General features: G+C 48.0%; 1 protein-coding gene across 10 annotated transcripts in view; it reads left to right on the top strand.

Moving 5' to 3' along the window:
- Nucleotides 1–20,838, top strand: part of LOC142575078 (uncharacterized) — a 270,565-nt gene that overhangs the window by 196,662 nt on the left and 53,065 nt on the right. For all 10 annotated transcript variants that reach the window (XM_075684049.1, XM_075684045.1, XM_075684048.1 and 7 more), the window contains 3 exons: nt 1,687–1,973; nt 16,800–16,919; nt 16,978–17,115. In XM_075684049.1, the coding sequence (XP_075540164.1) occupies nt 1,687–1,973; nt 16,800–16,919; nt 16,978–17,115 (545 nt within the window). The remainder of the gene's footprint in view (nt 1–1,686; nt 1,974–16,799; nt 16,920–16,977; nt 17,116–20,838) is intronic.

Raw genomic sequence — 20,838 nt, 5'->3', positions numbered from 1 at the left:
CTATGCAAGTGGTAACTAGTTACATTGTTCTTACACAAATGCTAGCCAAACCCACTTGTAATCATACAAGTTTCAACAATATATTGGATATAACAATGCACCATCAACTTTTGTATGTGTTCCTATGGTAAAATAACGCTATGGTAAGAATTTGTAAGAGTTTCTATGGTGAATGAACAATGCTTCCATGTAACAATTAAATCTGGCTAATAGGTGCGCGCACTGAAAGCAAACAAAAAATCCTTGGGGGGGGGGGGAAGAAAACCACATCGCCACGCACACCCTTAGGCCGTGATCCCTGCATGGCAACCCTTTATTGCATTGCATCGCTGGCCTTGCATGCCCGTCGCCCTTCCGCCCTCTTGTCAGAGAGGTGGAAGCGAGATGGGCTCGTTTTTTTTTTTCTTCTTCTCTTTTCTCCCCCTGGAATTCCTGTTCCTTTTCCTCTTGCCCGGTAGCAAGATTTAATTGTTATAGCCAATAATAAGGCATGAAAACGTAGTAAGCAGTTTATTCTACCATAGAACACACAAATGTTTACAGTTCCCGTCTACTCATTTTTACATCCGAGAAGAGCTGACGTCTGTTAATTCAATCCTTATGGGACTGATAAAATTGATGAAATATCTGGTGGGAAGAATTAAACAAGATGCAGAAAAAATGCCAGCTGATTCATTTGGCAGTATTTGCCAGATTCTAACATGCCCCCAAAACAAACGTGCACCCACTTTCTATGTATCAAAAGTAAAAACCTAATGTAAAAATGACATTAAAGCTCCTAAACAAAGTATAAATATAACGTGCACTCAATTTTTTAGCAAGAAACATGGGCAAGTATTGTGTGTTGCACAATAGTGCCCAGTTTCCAAAAGTCGGCTTTGCCGCACTACAGCCGTGTTATGCGGCAAAGCATGCGAACGTGAATTTGGTTTTTTTATTCGATGGCACAGGGCAGGTAATTTTCGGTCCAATTTTCTCGGGGAAATAAAGCACGCATTAGAATCGGATAAACGCCATAATCTGACATTGTGAGCCATCATTATTACTTGAATATCTTACTATGGCAGGCCGAAAATGTTTGACACATTCGCTGTGCGCTGAACTCCGCTGAGGCAGATGCTGACACTGTCAGATGCTGTCGCTATTGGGGTCACGATAGGAGTCAGGTACGTGCATACTGACTGTTCAAATTTAGATTATTTGGTGAAGGCCTATTTTAGGATGGAAATAACGAAAGTTTGGGCCCGTAGAAATGCATCGGCACTGGTCGGGACGCTCAGTCAAGATCAAATTAACGGAAGTCTACTGTATTGCTAAAACCAGTAAATTCTCTTTGTCTAATTAAGATATTTTAATGCTTATCCTCTGACTTTTTCATGAAGCCCCGTTATAACAATTATTGGTTCTGACTATAGTAATTTCTTGGCACTTGAATACCTTTGTAAGCGGGTTCAACTGTATTTCTTCTGCTGCCACATGCACACAAGTTAATGTAGCTAGCAACCGTACTGACAAGGCACAATCCTTTTTGACACCGAGAGGGTGCAACAGTAGTTTCCACTTTAAATGGCCCAAGTAGTAGCAACTGTATGCATCTTAATTGAGCCAGTCTCACGTGGTCTATGTGTGTGGCGAGCCGTTTGGCTGTCTCATGTCTGACCCAGTGGGGATAATTGGACGCTGCAGAAACGGCATCACAATGAGGACGAGGAACGGCACAAGAAGCCACTGACCAGTGGGGACAAGCACCGGCGAGTGGCGGCACACAGCGACAGCAGCCAGTCGGAGGCGCGTGGCCGCAAGGTGCGCGCCACCCGCTCGTCGAGCAGCGACTCAGCACCACCCAGCCACCGCCGGAGGCGCACTGCCAAGAAGAAGCGCAAGTCTCGTAGGGAGACCAGCAACGAGTCGTCCTCTGAGCAGTTCAGCTCATCTTCATCATCTACCGAGGAGGAGGAGGAGCTACAAAAAAGGTTAGTCAACCACTAGATGCAGGGGATGCCAGAATAGCAGCTGTTTGGGCTTGGCAGTTCGCCATAATTGACAAATCATAGCACTTTAGGCTAGCAGCAGGTGGATCTCCAGTAGATTCGTGGCTGCCGAAGCCGACACCAGTGAAACGCTGACAGGATGCTCATGGCACGAGAACGCAAATACTGAGGTGCTTGGCATTTGCCCAAACTAAAATTGATCTTAGCCAAAAGGCCCAAATGCAGTACCCGAAAAGGTTTGCTGATTTGAGTCCTCCTAGCTGACCTCCAAAGTGGAGCCAGTTAAATGTGACGTTAGAAACAAAAATTGTGAATTATAGTCAACTTCCGTAATTCAGCCCTGATGGGACCACCGAAACTGATCTTATCCAGTGGGTTGAATTAAACAAGATGCAGAAAAAAAACTTCAAAGCACACCGCTTATTCATTTGGCAGTATTTGCCTGATTCTAGCATGCTCCTGAATCAAACGCATGCCCGCTTTTTGCGTGTCCAAATTAGAAGCCTAACATAAAGATAACATTGAAGCTCCTAAACAAAGTAGAAATCTAATGTGCACCAGTCTATTGCGCAGGGAAAATGGCGAAGGGTCTAATGTGCTGCACAGTAGCAGCCGGTTGCCTAAATTCAGCTTTGCCGCAATACTGTCGTGTTATGCGGTAAAGCATACAAACGCGGTTATATAATTTTCTTGGGGGGGGCGGGGGGGTGAGGCACATGTTAGAATCCGGTAAATACCGTAATCAGACATTGCGAGCTCCCGTGACTGCTTGCAAATATTCATAGGACAGACTGAAAATAGGCATTCTCGATGGGAGATGACGTTTGTCAGGGTGTCTACCAACGGGGAAAACCGGGAATACTCAGGGAATTTGAATAGTCTGTAAATACTCAGGAAAAACTCAGGGAACTTGTGCTTCTATTAGGAAAAATTAGCTGTAACTTTATTGAAAGGGAACGAAAGTCATGTTAATGCTGGCTCGAGTAACAGAGGAATTGCAACGAATTGTCATTGACACCGTGTCATCGGCACGAAGTATGGCCAGAGTAGTTAATAACCGTTTTTCCAGACGCCCGATTTTTCAAACATGCCCGATAATTCGCACGGCTTTGCGGTACCACCACGTACTCCTTATTGTCAATGTATATTGCCCTGACTGCAGGTCTGAAATGGAATTAATCAAACCCACCGCCGCCGCCATTTTGATTATCTCGCCGCCTCGAACCGACACTCTCGCACGCAGATCCGCTGACAGCCGTAGCCACCACCGAGGCAAAGTTAGGTCTAGCTGCTTCTAAGTTCGCTATTAAGCTTCTTGCTATACAGTGCTGTGTTTTTCATTGAAAAAATTCGCCGCTGTCAGCAATGGCACTGACTGCGCCTTTGTAATTCTCGCGATTGGCTTCGAAGCTCGCAGAGCACAGCGCATTGCGTAGTGCCAGTCTCCGAAAGTTAGCTTTGCCGTAGTACAGTAGTGTTAAGCGGTGAAGGGTAAGCATGGGAAGGGGCAATTGTCACGGGACACAGTATGTATTCCTTAATTATACATGCGTGCACCCCCCGTCTCCTGTCACAGTACGAGCACCGATATGCCTAATAAGTGTACTGGCAGGCTTTAAGAGCTTTTACAGACGTGCCTGTGGCAATTTTAGCCCTTAAGGGCAGTTAAAGACATGCATTCATTTTTTTTCGGACTGCCTGATTTTTCAGAGTTGTTGCGGCAGAAGGACCGACACACTGAGGAATTAATGGGAAAGGAAGCGTGCCGCCGCCTCTTAGAAGGAGCTTGAGCTCAAAAAACAAACTGTTGGCTGACGCCAAGATGTGGTTGTCACTCATTCAAACCAAAATGCACTCTTTAAAGCAGTGAAACCCAACACTGAGATGTTGTGTATGGGCTGAGAGTATGTCAGCACAGTTGAGGTTGATTTTCCAGCCTTTGAGAGAGAATCCGATTTGTGGCACAGTTCAGGCCCCATACCAATGAGCTTGCTATCAGTTGATAGAAATAGCTCATATTCAAAAATATTTACTTATGTATGCATCTCCTTTTCATTCGTATTTGAAAATGTTCGACAATTTGAAATGGGTTTTACCATTGTTTTCACTGTGCCTTCTGTTTCCTTCTTAAATAAAATAGATATTACTCCTTACTATTCAAACTGGATTAAGTCATCTTTTGTTTCAACATGCTTACTAGAGAGTGACAGCATCGAGCAACATGGTGTCAGCCTGTCTTGACATAAAACAAAGTTCTGGCTCATTCAGGGAATTTTGCAAAGGTGCTCAGGGAAAACCTGGGGAACTCAGGGAATTTGGAGATGTCAACTTGGTAGACGCCCTGGTTTGTTCATTGAATTCACTGTTCCCTAAGCTCTGCCGAGACAAATGCTGCCAGTAAAGGGGTTGCTGTTGGGGTCACCATAGGGGTCATGCATGCAGACTGATCAAGTTCTAATAATCCGGCCAAGGCCAATTTTAGGATAGAAGAAAGTCACAGTTTTGCCCAAAAGGCGAAGCATCAATTACAATAGCAAATTATTAGACAGCTATACTAAGCAAGGATAGTAGTTTTATTGGCCATATAAACTTGTAAACATTCCCTTACCAGCTAAATTAACAAGCATGGTGTCATGTGCACACAGGCAAACCGAAACAAATCTCACACGATGATAGCGGACTTTCGCTGTCAAAACGCTGGCTTGAGGAAGTGAGGCGCCAGCAGCGAGCAAATTTTCCTTTGTGCTGCCTCTCGCTTCAGCGCGAACTAAACATTGAGAATACATCACTCACGGAGCTATCGCCCCTCGGCACACCTAGACTGTCCCTCATCACGGATCATTTTCAAGATGTTCGCACTCCGCCACGCCATACACAGCAGCCACCGGAGTGGACCGCCCCGGTGCTTTGCATGTGATGGAAGGTGGCGTGCCTTGTTTCCTCCCTTGTGTGCATGACATCAAGCCACTGTCCTTGGCTCACGCTCGCACGCACAGCATACAGCCATGATGTTATCTCACTTGGACTTTATATGAAACACCATGGTGATGACTGTAGAAGTTTGGGCCCATAAGCTCTGTTCTGAATGAAAAAGTGAGTTTACTCTTACAAACAAACCATGTACTCGTACGGCTATTAACACATTGTTTTAGATCAATTTGCTTTTCTTTTTTCCTTTTATTGCAGCTCGTTGTAGCAGCCTCACGTGCATACTCATACAAGCAAATGTCACTGGCACGCAGGAAAGCATAAACGTAAAGCGCAGAGTGATAAATTTTGGTGACTGTGCTTCTTGCATAGCTTCCAGAGCGTTGCACCTGAGATATGAAACGGAATGCAGCTAAGATTAACATGCAAAAAAAGTTATCGTCCATGACAGTGTTGTACTGGTAAATATCATCATCAGCAGCGTGGTTACGCCCACTGCAGGGCAAAGGCCTCTCCCATACTTCTCCAACAACCCCGGTCATGTACTAATTGTGGCTATGTTGTCCCTGCAAACTTCTTAATCTCATCCGCCCACCTAACTTTCTGCTGCCCCCTGCTACGCTTCCCTTCCCTTGGAATCCAGTCCGTAACCCTTAATGGCCATCGGTAATCTTCCCTCCTCATTAAATGCCCTGCCCATGCCCATTTCTTTTTCTTTATTTCAACTAAGATGTCATTAACTCGCGTTTGTTCCCTCACCCAATCTGCTCTTTTCTTATCCCTTAACGTTACACCCGTCATTCTTCTTTCCATAGCTCGTTGCGTCGTCCTCAATTTAAGTAGAACCCTTTTCGTAAGCCTCCAGGTTTCTGCCCCGTAGGTGAGTACTGGTAAGACACAGCTATTATACACTTACTGATAAATATGCTTCAGAATAAATTTAGGGCTCTGATGGAGGCTACATTGCTTCTTTTCTTTTTTTAAATACCGAGCATGCAGCCATCACCCAAAAATGGTCACGAAAGTCCCTTTAACAGCTTTGCTGTAAAATGCATTGTTTTCATGAAATGTGTGATGTCATGCCACACGTTTCAGCCACTATCAATTGTCACTTTCTCTTGACAAAGGCATAGAAACTAGGGCATTCCGTGCCAAATGTGACATCCATTTCAATTTTACGTTCAAAAAAAAGTGTCCAAAAGAAAAAGAAAAGCTCAGAAAATGAAGCTTGATGTAAGAAAAGTTGAAAAACTCGTCTCGATTACTTAACTGTGTTTGTTTATTTATGAATACACCACAGGTTCCAATAGGAACACTGAGTGATAGGGAATGAAATACAACAAAATTACATAAAGCATAAACAGGAACAAATAAATGTATTAATGACTAAAAATTCCATACAATACTTAACACACAACTTCACAAGACAAGGCTGTCAGGAAGATCATTCCAGAGTGCAGTGGCTTGTGGCAATGCTGAGGAATTAAAAGCTTTGGTTCTACCGAACATTTGTTTGAGGCTGAAACGATTATGAACGCCTAGAAGTACGCAGTGGAGTTACAAGGGGCAATTTGTGTTGTTCCGTGAACGTACTTGTGTATCAGGCATAACAACGCGATTGTTTTCTGGGTACATAATGCTTGAAGAGTTAGGTCTGCTTCAATTCAAGTGACACTAGAGTACTGGTCGTAGTTGGATGTAATGAATCTGGGGGATATGTTTCGTACTGCTTCTAACATTGAAATTACGTAATCTTGAGGTGACCACATTAATTAGGCAAATTCAAGCTGTGGACAGACGAAGGTTACATAAGCTAATTTGCATGTGCTAGCAGATGAGGGACGTAGGTTTCTACTTAAATAACCTAGTGTTTGTGACGCCTTAGTGCATATGCTAATGATATGGGTTTTCCATGAAAGATTAGACCTGAGATTTAAGCCCAAGTATCTATATGACTGCGCCCAAGCCACTGGAGTGCTGTTTATTGAGTAGGAAAAGTTTGAATTTGATTGCTTACAAGAAAACAAGACTATTTTGCAGTTTGATGAGTTGAGGGTCATTAGCCAATTACAACACCAGGAATCGTTTTGAAGGCAGATGTGGGCATTGGGACTTTTAATAGCTCTATATATAATGCAATCATCGCCAAATAGTCGCATGCAGGAGGAAATGTTAGAGGGTAAGTCATTAATGTAAATTAGAAAAAGCAGAGGACCCAAAACGCTACCTTGTGACATGCCAGAAGTCACGTCAGAAAGTGAAGAATTTAATACTGCTAACTACCAACGAAGTCTCAAAAAATTTCGAAGCTAAGATAGCGTTTGTGAGTCAAGTCCAAGAGCAGATCATTTTGAAATGAGCCGACAGTGAGCAACGCAATCGAATGCTTTAGAGTAGTCTAGAAAGATGCAATCAGTTTGAAGGTTATTATCCAAGTTAAAACTCAAGTCTGATGTGAATTCATTTAGCAGTGTGTTGCACGAAAGGAATTTTCTGAAACTGTGCTAATTATTAAAGCAGTTGTTGGATTCTAGGTGGTTAAAATATTAGATACCATTATATATTTGAGCTATTTGCAACAGATGCAGGTTAGTGAGATAGGGTGGTAATTTTCCTAGGGATTCTTGTTAGCACTTTTGAACTATTCAGGAGCAGTCCTAATGATAACGATTGCATGAAAATGATGCAGAGGGTTTGGTTAGAGATGGACAAGGTATCTTTTAGTATCTTGGAATTTGTGTTATCTATGCCTGTGGAAGAAAGTACTTTGAGATTTGAGATTAGTTTTGCTATCTCTTCTGCTGTAATGTTAATTAGCACCATAGATTGAAAATCGTGATTGGGAACAATTTGCACTCGTTAATAATCTTAAATGGTGAATACATGTTAAACTCGAATGCAGATTGTTGATTGGACGTCACTTTCTGGTCATCATTAAAGAGCATTACATTGTGGGTGAGACAATCAGGAGCAATCGTTCACCAAAACCTTTTTTCGGGTCTGCCTTAAGAAGGAAGGGTAGGTCACATGAGTAATACTTGTTTTTAGCTTAGATTATTTCGGCGAAGTAATTCCTTAGGTAATCTTTGTGACAAGCCCATGCAGAAGGACAGCTCAAATTTTTTGCTTGTGTATACAGGTGTTTTTTTCGGTTACGTAAAGTAAGAAGATGCTTGTTAAACTAGGGTTTAGACTTATCATTAGTAATTGTAATGAATGGAATGTACTTATCAACTAATGCTAAAAGAGTGTCGTTAAAGAGCACCCAGTTTTCATTAAATGAACAACAGGAAAAAATGGGTAGGAATGTATCACTAAAAACTTAGTTAGATCAGTGTTCATATCAACATAGTTACCCTTGTTATAATCATGGATTTGTTTGACAGCTAAGCCTGCAAATGGTAACAGAATATTAACATGGAAATGCAGTAACTTATGGTCACTGAAACCTTCCAGACAAGAAATGAGGTTAGCTGTTTCGGGAACGTTAGTCAATAACAGATCGAGGACATTTGAGCCTCGTGTGGGCTCAGACACTACCTGAAATAAGATCTAATGCTTAGTTCACAAACTCAGCTGTAGATCAATTCGTAGAAGACAGCTGGGATCAATCATTATCCAGCAGATTAAATTCACCGAAGATATAAATGTTATTCGCGGAAAATTGCTCAATAGCACTTTTAATACTGTTGCGCAGCTGTTGAACAAAAATGTGATCGTGATCTGGTGGGCGGTGAGATTAATATCTTAACGTATTGGGACGAACATGCAACTCAGACAATCTCTAGATCACAATCGGCACGAACAATGAAGGACGAAACAGCCTTTTTGATAGCCCCAAGAACGTCACCACCTCTTTTTTTTTTGGTGCGGTCATGTCTGTATACATTATACAGAGTGTTGGCACAAAAAGTTGTTATATTGGGATGCAGCCACGTCTCAGTAAAAAGTATACCAGATTAGGCATCTTCAAGGAAAGAGCAAACCAGATTGCACTTGGGCAGCAGGCTACAAATTTTAGTGAAAGGCGGTGATAATAAACATACTGGTGGTTTTGGCTGGGTTTTTTCAGACAAATAGTCTGAGCTAGCTATCTGGAAAATGAGACGATTGTTTTAGTGGAGTGTTCATAGGTGTAGCTTCTTATTTTTTTTCATGTGAATCTTGTCCACAGACATCGTGAAAGGCTTTTTTTTTTTTTTACTTTTAGCAAACTCAACTTTTTTCTAGCTTCTGGTGTCAATGGCAAAAAGTCCTCTCGGATGGAAAATGCAGCTTCCTTTAGCTCGTGTGCAGATGCTTGAATGGTTTGCTTGACCTTAAAGGGACACTAAAGTGAAAAATGATTTCTTTTGCATCAGTAAATTACCGTTCTACAACACCGAAAACACCACTCTTACAACGATAAGACGTTTGGTAAGCCAGAAAAAGCGCAAGAACGAAATACGTGTGGCGACGCCTACTTAAGTTCCCGCACCTGGGGGCTGTGACATCTTGGATTTTGATGGCATCTTCTGGGGCCTACTAATTATATTACTACGATATCATAGAGCAATGCTCAAGGGACGAGCCACCACGAGAACGACGACGAAGTGGGTCTGTGCCCTTGGCGGGAGCGAGTGACAGCCTGGGGGTCTGGCTCCAGTGTAAATAGCCTGTATATAGCCTCTTTCACCTGTGTCTTTCCACACATAACAATATTGCTACGGAACAGCCGCCACAGTGTGGCTGCACTGAGGAGAAGGAAGACGACGTGGCCACCGCTTGATATAGCGTCGCCATCATTGCCACCGCTTGTCTACGTGTAAATATATTGTAGACTCGTACGTCAGCTACACGTAACATTAATTTGGTGGAGGTGGACGTTCCCCGTACCCGTCATGGAGCTTCGCAGCGGTCGCAACGGCGACAGTGCAACTTCGGCTCCTGCTGGCGGCCCTTCCTCTACGCAACCGTCTCCGCCTGCAGCCCCGACCTACGTCGCCATTTCCCCACCTCGAGATCCTGGTGTTTTCAACGGAGTCGGCAGTCCTGATGTTGACGACTGGCTCCGCTTATACGAACGTGTCAGCACCAGTCACAGGTGGGATTCGACTATTATGCTCGCGAACGTTGTTTTCTACCTCGACGGAGCTCCACTTGCATGGTTCCAGACTCACGAAGAGGAGATCTCGAGCTGGGATCTCTTCAAAGAGAAGCTCCGCGACCTTTTTGGCAATCCCTTCGGTCGTCAAGTCAATGCCAAGAAAGCCCTAGCCACACGTGTACAGACGTCGACCGAGTCCTACGTGTCCTACATTCTCGACGTCTTGGCCCTTTGTGCCAAGGCTGACCCGACCATGTCTGAGGACGATAAGGTAAATCACGTCCTCAAAGGGATTGCTGACGACGCCTTCAATTTACTGGTGTTTACCAACGTCACCAGCATCGATACGATCCTCAAGGAGTGCCGCCGTCTTGAGCATGCTAAAAGCCGCCGGTTATCCCAGCACATCACGCGACTTCCCAACACAGCTGCTACGTCATCCTGTGACGACCTCTTCCACCAGCCGTCGCGATGTGACCACTTGACCCGCATTGTTCGTCGTGAGGTCGAAGCGGCACAACCGGCGGCCCCTTCATTTCCGTCACCTGATCATTCTCCGGTGGCAATCTCCTTGATCCAGGCCATCGTCCGTCAAGAGTTATCCAACGTCGGCCTGCACTCCATTCGTTCCGCATGCTCGGAACCTCTCTCTCCACGCACGGCCCCACCGCGCCCTTCTTACTCTTATGGACAGCGCAACCCCTCCGAATGGCGAACCGTGGACGACAAGCCGATCTGTTTTAACTGCCGACGCATTGGACATGTCGCTCGCCATTGCCGCAGCCGCTGGACTTCCCCCACACGCTATTCTCCTAATTACCACCCTCGCCCCTCTAGTGCGTCCTTTTCCTTCGCCCCTTCTATGCCCACCCCATCATCTGACCCTGCGACGCCTTTGACACGACCCCGCTACTCCCGCTCGCCTTCTCCCTCCCGTCGTCAATCTCGCTCGCCCCCGTCTCGCCGTGCTCCTTCTCCGACCTACTCGCCGCACCCCCGCCCGGAAAACTAGACAGCGCAGCTTCTGGAGGTGAAGCTGCAACGACGACATTGGCTCAAAATCCTCGCTTCACATTACCGACGAACAAGAATCTTTTGGACGTTCTCGTCGACAATGTTCCTGTGTGCGCGTTGATTGACACCGGGGCGCATGTGTCCATTATGAGTGCTGCTCTTCGCCGTCGGCTCAAGAAAGTTCTGACGCCTGCCCCGACCCGATTTGTACAAGTCGCCGACGGAGGGACTGTCGCTATTGTTGGCATGTGCTCTGCCCGACTCACCATTGCTGAGAGACACACCGTCGTTCTCTTCACCGTCATCGAGCATTGCCCTCACGAACTCATTCTCGGTCTGGATTTTCTTGCCCATCATTCTGCCCTCATTGACTGTTCGGCCGGCTCACTTCGCCTTGACTTGCCTCTTCTTGCCGACCCTGTGGACCCGCCTCCCAGCCATCTGAGCTGCATCGATTTTATTCGCCTACCACCTCACTCTATGACACACGTAGACTTGTTGTCCTCACCAGCTGTACCTGACGGCAATTACGTGGCCGCACCAATTCCGGCCGTTATGCTTACACATGGTGTTATCGTGCCGCACACTGTGCTGAAAATTACTGGTAACCGCACCTGCCTTCCACTCGTCAATTTTGCGCTAACCGCGCAAGTTCTGCCTCAGGGGATCTCCTTGGCTATAATTCGCGCTTTGCAGGATGATGAGGTCGAGCCATTCACAGTGGAAGATCGTTACAGCTCAGCCCATACCGTGACGTCATCGCACAGTACTGACGTCGACATGAAGAAGATGGTCTCCTCTGACCTTACACCTGCTCAAGCTGCAGCCCTTTGCCGCGTTCTTGAAGGCTATCGCGACATTTTTGACTTTGACAACTGACCCTTAGGTCAAACGTCCGTCGTGACCCATCGCATAAACACTGGCGATGCGAACCCTATTCACCGTCGTCCATATCGTGTTTCTGCGTCAGAACGAGCTGTTATCCAACAGGAAGTCAAAAACATGCTTGCAAAGGACATTATCGAGCCTTCCTGTAGTCCCTGGGCTTCTCCCGTCGTACTTGTCAAAAAGAAGGATGGAACGTGGCGTTTTTGTGTAGATTATCGCCACCTGAACAAAATCACAAAAAAGGACGTGTACCCTTTGCCACGTATTGATGACGCTCTAGACTGCCTGTACGGTGCCACTTATTTTTCTTCTATCGACTTACGGTCCGGATACTGGCAGATATCCGTCGACGACATGGACAGAGAGAAGACTGCATTTGTTACCCCTGACGGCCTTTATCAGTTCAAGGTGATGCCTTTCGGTCTCTGTAACGCGCCCGCCACCTTCGAACGAATGATGGACTCTTTGCTTCAGGGGTTCAAGTGGTCCACCTGTTTGTGCTATCTGGACGACGTCATCGTTTACTCACCCACATTTGACACGCATCTAGACCGCCTTTCAGCGATTCTTGACGTGTTCCGCCGCGCCGGTCTCCAGTTGAACTCGTCAAAATGTCACTTCGCTCGCCGCCAAATCACCGTCCTTGGACACCTCGTGGACGCCAGAGGCGTGCGACCTGACCCGGACAAGATTCGCGCCGTTACGAACTTTCCTGTTCCGAAGTCTACCAAGGACGTTCGTAGTTTCGTAGGGCTGTGCTCATATTTCCGACGCTTTGTGAAGGATTTTGCGACCATCGCCCGTCCCCTTACCGACCTCTTGAAGAAAGACGCCCTATTTTCTTGGGGACCTGACCATGCCGCATCTTTTTCGCAGCTCACTACTCTCCTTACCACGCCTCCAATTCTGGCCCATTTTGACCCGTCTGCTTCAACGGAAGTTAGAACTGATGCCAGTGGTCACGGCATAGGAGCAGTATTAGCACAACACCAGCGTGGACATGATCGCGTTATAGCCTATGCCAGCCGACTTCTCTCACCCGCCGAGCGCAATTATTCAATCACAGAGCGCGAGTGCCTCGCTCTTGTGTGGGCTGTTGCCAAGTTTCGCCCATACTTGTACGGACGCCCCTTCTGTGTCATCACTGATCACCACGCGCTCTGCTGGCTATCCTCGCTCAAGGACCCCACGGGACGACTCGCTCGCTGGACGTTACGCCTGCAAGAATATACCTTCTCCGTGGTATACAAGACGGGACGCTTGCACCAGGATGCGGATTGTTTGTCCCGCTACCCCGTCGACGACCCGGCTGATGCGGACACCATCACTTGCGTTTTCTCTGTGTCCAAGTTGCTCGAAATCGGCAATGAGCAACGCCGCGATCCTTCCTTACGCGCCCTCATCGACCATCTGGAGTCAACGCCTGGCGACGCCTCTCTCCGGATGTTTCTCCTTAAGGAAGGGACACTATACCGCCGCAATCTCGATCCACACGGCCGTGACCTTCTGCTCGTAATTCCATCCCACTTGCGGTCGACTGTCCTCAAACAACTTCACGACGCTCCCGTGGCTGGACACTTGGGCGTCTCGCGCACATACGACCGTGTACGCCGTCGCTTCTTTTGGCCGGGTCTCGCTCGCTCCGTGCGGCGCTACGTTGCCGCTTGTGAGCCCTGTCAGCGCCGGAAGAAGCCCTCCACACCTCCAGCTGGATGTCTTCAGCCGATCGACATCCCACCGGAACCCTTTTTCCGTGTTGGTCTAGACCTTCTTGGACCGTTCCCTCTCTCGGGCTCCGGAAATAAATGGGTCGCCGTCGCTACTGATTATGCTACGCGGTACGCAATCACCAGAGCCCTCCCGACAAGTTGTGCTACTGACGTTGCCGACTTTCTTCTGTATGACATCATTTTAGTGCACGGTGCCCCGCGCCAATTACTCACTGACCGTGGCCGCAGCTTTCTGTCGGCAGTCGTCGAGGACATCCTCCGCTCCTGCTCGACTAAGCACAAGTTCAGCACGTCCTACCACCCACAGACCAACGGCCTCACGGGAGCGCCTCAACCGGACCATCACCGACATGCTATCCAAGTACGTCGCGACCGACCACCACGACTGGGATCTTCACTTACCATATGTGACGTTCGCGTATAATTCATCGCGTCACGACACCGCCGGCTATTCACCATTCTACCTCCTATATGGCCGAGAACCCGCGTTGCCCTTGGACACATTGTTGCCCTCGGCCACACGTTCAGCCACTGAATACGCCCGTGACGCGATCGCACACGCCGACCACGCGCGCCAGCTCGCCCGCACCCGTCTCGAGGCCTCGCAGGAGCATCAGAGACGCCTCTACGATTGCCACCATCGCGACGTACAATTTACTCCGGGTTCTCTGGTGCTTCTCTGGTCCCCCATTCGACGTGTGGGCCTTTCCGAAAAGCTGCTGTCCCGCTACACTGGCCCATACCGTGTGGTGCGACAAGTGACCGATGTCACGTATGAAGTCATCCCCGCCAGCCTCTCAGCGTCATCGTCGGCTGCAAGTGACATCGTTCACGTGGCGAGACTAAAGCCATATCACGCACCTTTCGCCGCGGATGTGTAGATTAAGCACCGGGACGGCGCTTCTACTGCCGGGGGTGATGCTACGGAACAGCCGCCACAGTGTGGCTGCACTGAGGAGAAGGAAGACGACGTGGCCACCGCTTGATATAGCGTCGCCATCATTGCCACCGCTTGTCTACGTGTAAATATATTGTAGACTCGTACGTCAGCTACACGTAACAATATATAGCGGTACAGATAGACCACATTGTGTTCTAAAGGAACAAAATATTAAACATGGCAACTTTCGAAAATCTTTATTCATCCCACGCGGCCCAAATGGAAAACATACTTTGGAATCCCTGACGTCTCGCTGACGTATCGGCGCTGGTGTTTCGGCGCGAAATTCAAATACTGATACTTGAACCTTCATTTTCTCATCTAATATCAAACTATTTTTTTTAAATGACTGCCTGCAAGGTTCTCAAACAATGCTTCATTAGTCTAAACTGATTTATGGTTTCACTTTAGTGGTCCCTTTAAAGAAAGCAAACTTGGCTATAATTGGCCTGCGCGTACCTTCAGTGAACACGCCTAAACTGTGTGTGTGCTCCAATTATGTGCTGGTTATGTGTATTTCAAGCTTCTCAGAACAAAAAGGATTTTTCTTTTTTCTAGAACTACCCAGTTCTTCCTTTCTTGGTCTCACAATCCAAAAAATAAAAGATTGCAGTGACACATTGGATTCTCAGTGTCATCACACTTTGCGGCAATAGACTGCAATTGCTCATTTATGCCACTTAATGAATTGTGGCCGGCACTATTATCAGCCAGGTTAAGCAAAAAATAAGCTGTTTTGATGGATGCAAGTTCAGCTGTCGAACTGGCGACTTCCCCAGACATTGCTTTTTGCTCGTCATTTAGGCGCATGACTTCACTAGCAGCAGCTTGTTTTTCTTTGAGGTGCTTTACCTCACCCTCCATTGCTTCCTGCTTCTCTCTTATACTTCGTAGCTCGCTCAGTATGGCCTGCCATCCAGCATCTAATTTACGAACCGTTTTTAATACAGATGCCAGAGTGTTAGCTAACAAATCAAGATCAGGCCCAGGGTCAGGCCCAGGCCATATGCCGTCATTGCGGCTATTTTCCGACTCTAGCGATAGGTAGCGCTGACATCTCGAATGTTTCTTTCGTTAGGCTTTGACTCATTCGAAACGAGAAGCGATCTCGAAAACGTCACAAGGGTATCCATAATGCTCTGTCGTCGAAGCGGCCTGAGACTAAGCGAAAGCTGTTTACACAATCATTTGCTGCGAACGAAGTGCATTTTACAAAAGCAACGCCAAATTCAATTCGAAGCGGGCAGCCGGGACTGCCGCCATGTTGATGGCTAATTCCTTCCCATCATTCCTAATGCAACGATCCTGCGTTTACATGCTCCGCGAGAGTCGACTCTCGCCCGTAAATCTACCCTCGCCTGGCGCATTAATGCGATGCGCCTTTCTAGCGCATTACTGCTGTTTACATGAATGTGATGCGCTAGAAATGCGATGCGATGCGACACTGTCGCATTCATGTAAATGCGGCTTAGGACATAATGTTGGTGCCAGGACATAATAGGATCACATCAGTGAGGTTCCACTGTGTATCAGAACTAAGGTTGGGGCTGCCAAATGAGTGCATAGTAAAGCACATTTGTTATAATTTATTGAGACGAGATTTTCACTTTTGTTTTACATTATGTTTCACTTCCTTCTTCTGTTTTATTTTCTTTCACTATGTTTTAAGGGTAAAATTAAAATGGCACTCGGGCAGACAGAATTTTTTCTTTCTTTTTTTTTTTCACTTAACATTTTGGGGAGACCACTTTTAACCAAGTAAATGCCCACAATTTCTTAAAAACAAATCGGAGAGGGTAGAGTTTTTGGATAGCACGTTTGGCATAGAATAACGCAGCTGCAATCAGTGTGTTTTCAAATGAGAATAGGCACTGCACACGAAGAAATTACGGGAGAAATAAGTCTCTCACAGGCAATGTTAACTGTTTTCCTTTGGTCACCAGTGGGCAAGCAAGTATGCAAACAGCTGGAGTAGTTTGTGAGCTCTGTCATTAATGAGCGTCATTGTCAAATGAAATACAATAACAGTGTCGTGTAAAGCACCTTTATGAATAAGAACATGGTACAGTGATTCTGAACTGTGGCGTAACTGGCCGCCAGAGATGGTGCTGCCCCGATCGCCTTGCATGAAGTGGCAAAATGAGTAATGACAGCACTTGTTCGCGTTGCCCATGAACATCACATCACGCACATCAGCCAAGCGACACATTGTTTGCTCACAGGCCCAACAAATCTGCCCGAAGTGGTGATCGCCGCCCCAAGGAAGCAGTCAAGGCCAAGCCGAGTAAGCCTAACAAGGAGAAGACGAGCAAGGAGCACAACAGTGACCAACCTCGTGACAGGCAAGGGTGGCACCCTGTGAAAGCAAGTGCAGTGTGCTAAGGTTGTTTTTATGCGCAGCCCACCAAGGCCCCCTGCGTCAAGTAAGCCTCCCAAGGAACGCCCTCAGGAGGAGGCTGCCCCACCATCTCCACCCAAGCAGCCCAACGGGCACGCCTCTCGACCAGCACCTCAACTGGCCTCCCGTTCACGCTCCAGGTAAGCCCTCGCAGATCACACGAGAACGTGTTGCGAATTGAGCTTTGCTTAGCCATCCACTTTTGGAAGAAACCCTTCCGTATGGCATGCGTGAGCATTGAAATTTCGATGAAAGCAACCTAGCAAAGTGGACTGTCATTGAAAAGGGCTAGGCTGACTTTCCCATAGTGGCCGTTGCCTCAAATATGGCGGCCCACACATTCTTACCATTCCTTCTCGTCCCCAAAAACACGGGCAATGCACCAGTACGGCAACCACGATTGCTGGATTGCAGCCAGATGAATGCCATCAATCAAACGCTCAGTAATACAGTCGATCCCAGGTATATCAAACCCGGCCAAGTCAAATTATTGTTTACATGAAACAGTTGTAACGTCCAGTTGAAAATCGCCATGTAAAGGCGCTGCACTACCTAACTTCCATTTGCTCCCACATTCGACATGTATCAACGCCACACACATCTGCAGATGTGCTTCTCCTGTGGGGCCACAATCACTTCTTTCACTCAGTGTTTACAGATACTCATGCCACAGGAAATGTTTAGTGCCAGCAAAGCGACACTACACTCGAACCTCGATATCGAATACGAATACCGCAGAATTAAACACGAGGCAGAAAGCAGTGTCATTGAGCGGAAATACAGGCGTGAAGAAATAGAGTGGGCAGGACAGACGCTCACTTCAGGCTGGAGGACAGCGCTGCTTCTAAGCTGAAGTCCAGGGCAGTAGCCCTCCTCGCCGACATAGAATTGGAAGGCATCGGAAAAGCAGTCAAATCCTGCAAAGGTGATGCACCAACTGGCCCCACAGTCTATGCTTCTGAAGAGGTAGAAAAAACACCAAAACATACCACCGATCCATGTGGCAGTATTTGCCCCGATTCTCCCCCAAATCAAACGTGCACCCACTTTTTATGGGTTCAAGGTAGAGAAGTAGTATAAAACTTGCATTAGAGTTCCCAAACAAAGTATAAATGAAGAATGCGCCTCACATTTTAGTAAGAGAAATGCAGCGTGTGTCAAGGATTGGTGGTAAGCTATTCGCACTCTCCGAACCGGAGGAGATGGGGCGACAACAAACCCACCCCGCGTGCGTTTACTGATGGTTCGACTGCTGACCGGCGATAAGGTCCACGCCTGATCGACCGTGAACCAGAGGCATGAGACGGAGGGCGACATACAAACGCAGACTCAATTTAATAAAGTAAGATGTCCGAGATATAATGAAAAAAAAAGAACATAAAAACTACAAGCAGTGGGTCCTAGCTCGCGGAAGGCGTGTGGGTCACAACACACGCCCTGACGCCACTCGTGCAACACAAAGCCCACCATGTGGGAACTCCTAACACTCTCGAAATAAAAAATATATATATATATGCGACACAAATGAAAAATACACGCGACAATAAATGTGGCAAACACTACACTGACAGAACATACAAGAATCAACACACGATGAATAATTAAATAAAAGATTAAACGCGATTAAAGAAATACAGTCCGGCGGAAAGTTCTGAGAGTGGGCTGGAACACGAGGCTTATCTGTGGCGTGCTTGCCAAGATCCCGATCTGAAGAGCGTCGGGCTGCTGGTACCTCGCTGCCGAAGATCTTGACGGACTTGCACAGTCTGTCGATCGACCGGCGAAGACTTCGGCCTGGAGATTTCAGCCTGCCGACCACATCTTCAGCTGTCTCCCGGTGCCCGACCACGCTGCTCCGTCTCCCAAACCACTCTGCCCGCTCGCCGAGCCGCCTCGTCCCTCGTCACGCTCAGGCGACCCACGTGACCAGCCGGTTCGGCGGGCTCGGGAACAATGGGGAGCCCTCTTCCCCATCGCCGTGCAAGCGGCGTTGCGGCTGCGGCGGCAATGGCGGCCATCTCGAGAGGGGCGCAGGCTTGCACTTTGTGACACCACCCCGACTACAAGAATGTTATTCTAATAACATTCAAAACTAGCACACAGTCGTGCACATGCACCTTAAAGAGACCACACTCCCTATGCACTCGAAGGTCATGCGCACAGTCACGTCGTCGTGTGGGTAACGGTTCGGGAAGTCCTCCGCACAAGGCCCTTGTCCGCACACATCGCCGCCTCGCTCTCGGCGAGTCAGTGCAGTCCACAACCCAACTCAACACAAAAGAACAGAAAACTAGCGATAAAATAATGGTCCCGAGAATCCACAGCATCAAAATGAATGCGATACAGTATTGTCCCCTTGGGCCCTGTGACTGGCGCAATCCACTGCAGAGCACGTACGTGCACTCTACAGGCAACACATATCACACACACAAAGAAAACCCAAACAAAAAATAACAGATCAGTGTATTGAAGGGCAGAAAAATTAACAATTAACAAATGCAATCAAAAAAAAAAAAGTGATGTGGTACTATCAACAAAACCAAATGATCAATACAGTGCCGGCTGCCCTTCTCAATACCCCTTGCTCTTCAAACGTACTCGCTGGGGTCGCATTCCTGCCGCTACCCGTTTCGCAGCGACATGCAGTTTCGCGCCCCGGTTGCCTGCTTTTGGCTCGGCGATCGGGGTATGCTGACCCCTGCCCGGTCCTCACCCATGCGCAGCGCCTGACCAACTGGGTGCTATGAAGGACGCGACTCAGTGGCACCTGCCGCAGATAAACGGAATATCTCACTCGCGCCCTCTTTTGCGGCAATGAGCAGCGCTCCGCAACCGCCAAGCTCTGTCGACGCCTCCGTGACTTTCTGCGTCGTTTTGCGCGGCCTATTCCTCACTATCAGATTCTGCCAGGGGTCCGTACCTCGGGCCGCTGCGGTGCGTGGTAACTCGCCAGCCTCCGCCGTGCCACACACTTCGCCGCCTGTATCAGCTTGCGATATCGGCACCCTTTGCCTGTGCGGCGGCTGACGTTCTTCGTGGCCAGCCTCTGACCATCGTCGCCCACCACACCGCCTAACTCTCGAAGCAATGGCCTCTCGTTCGCTTCGAAGTCCCAGGCACCCAAGGGCTGAGGCACGAGGGAGGATTCAGGCTGGGCACAAACCTTAGCTAGGCTCACTCCAGAGGAATCAGGTTTGTCAGCGGCGGCGGTCGAGCTGGGCAGGCACTCTGAGTTACGAATGCTCTCGACACGGCCCTCCCTCGCGCGCAACAGCGCAATTTCCCTCTCCAACTTGAGGACAAGCCGGGAAGACCGTGCCCCATCGCACTCGTCGGCTTCGCGTTGTCGCAGCTCTTGCGCTTTCTTGCGTTTGCGACGATCTGCCTCTTCTTTGGACCGCATGTCACGCAAAAATTCCCGGAGCGCTGGCCCCTCAAGGCCCATCTGCCTCCCAACGGCCACGAGATTAAACGCAATTAAAGAAATACAGTCCGGCGGAAAGTTCTGAGAGTGGGCTGGAACACAGTCTTATCTGTGGCGTGCTTGCCGAGATCCCGATCTGAAGAGCGTCGGGCTGCTGGTACCTCGCTGCCGAAAATCTTGACGGACTTGCACCGTCTGTCGATCGACCAGTGAAGACTTCGGCCTGAAGATTTCAGCCTGCCGACCACATCTTCAGCTGTCTCCCGGTGCCCGACCACGCTGCTCCGTCTCCCAAACCACTCTGCCCGCTCGCCGAGCCGCCTCGTCCCTCGTCACGCTCAGGCGACCCACGTGACCAGCCGGTTCGGCGGGCTCGGGAACAATGGGGGAGCCCTCTTCCCCATCGCCGTGCAAGCGGTGTTGCGGCTGCAGCGGCAAT

This window comes from Dermacentor variabilis, chromosome 3 (genome assembly GCF_050947875.1).
Source record: "Dermacentor variabilis isolate Ectoservices chromosome 3, ASM5094787v1, whole genome shotgun sequence".
In the NCBI taxonomy this organism is placed as follows: domain Eukaryota; kingdom Metazoa; phylum Arthropoda; class Arachnida; order Ixodida; family Ixodidae; genus Dermacentor; species Dermacentor variabilis.
Note: the sequence above shows the minus strand (reverse complement) of the source record. Positions and strands in the feature narration are given on the sequence as shown.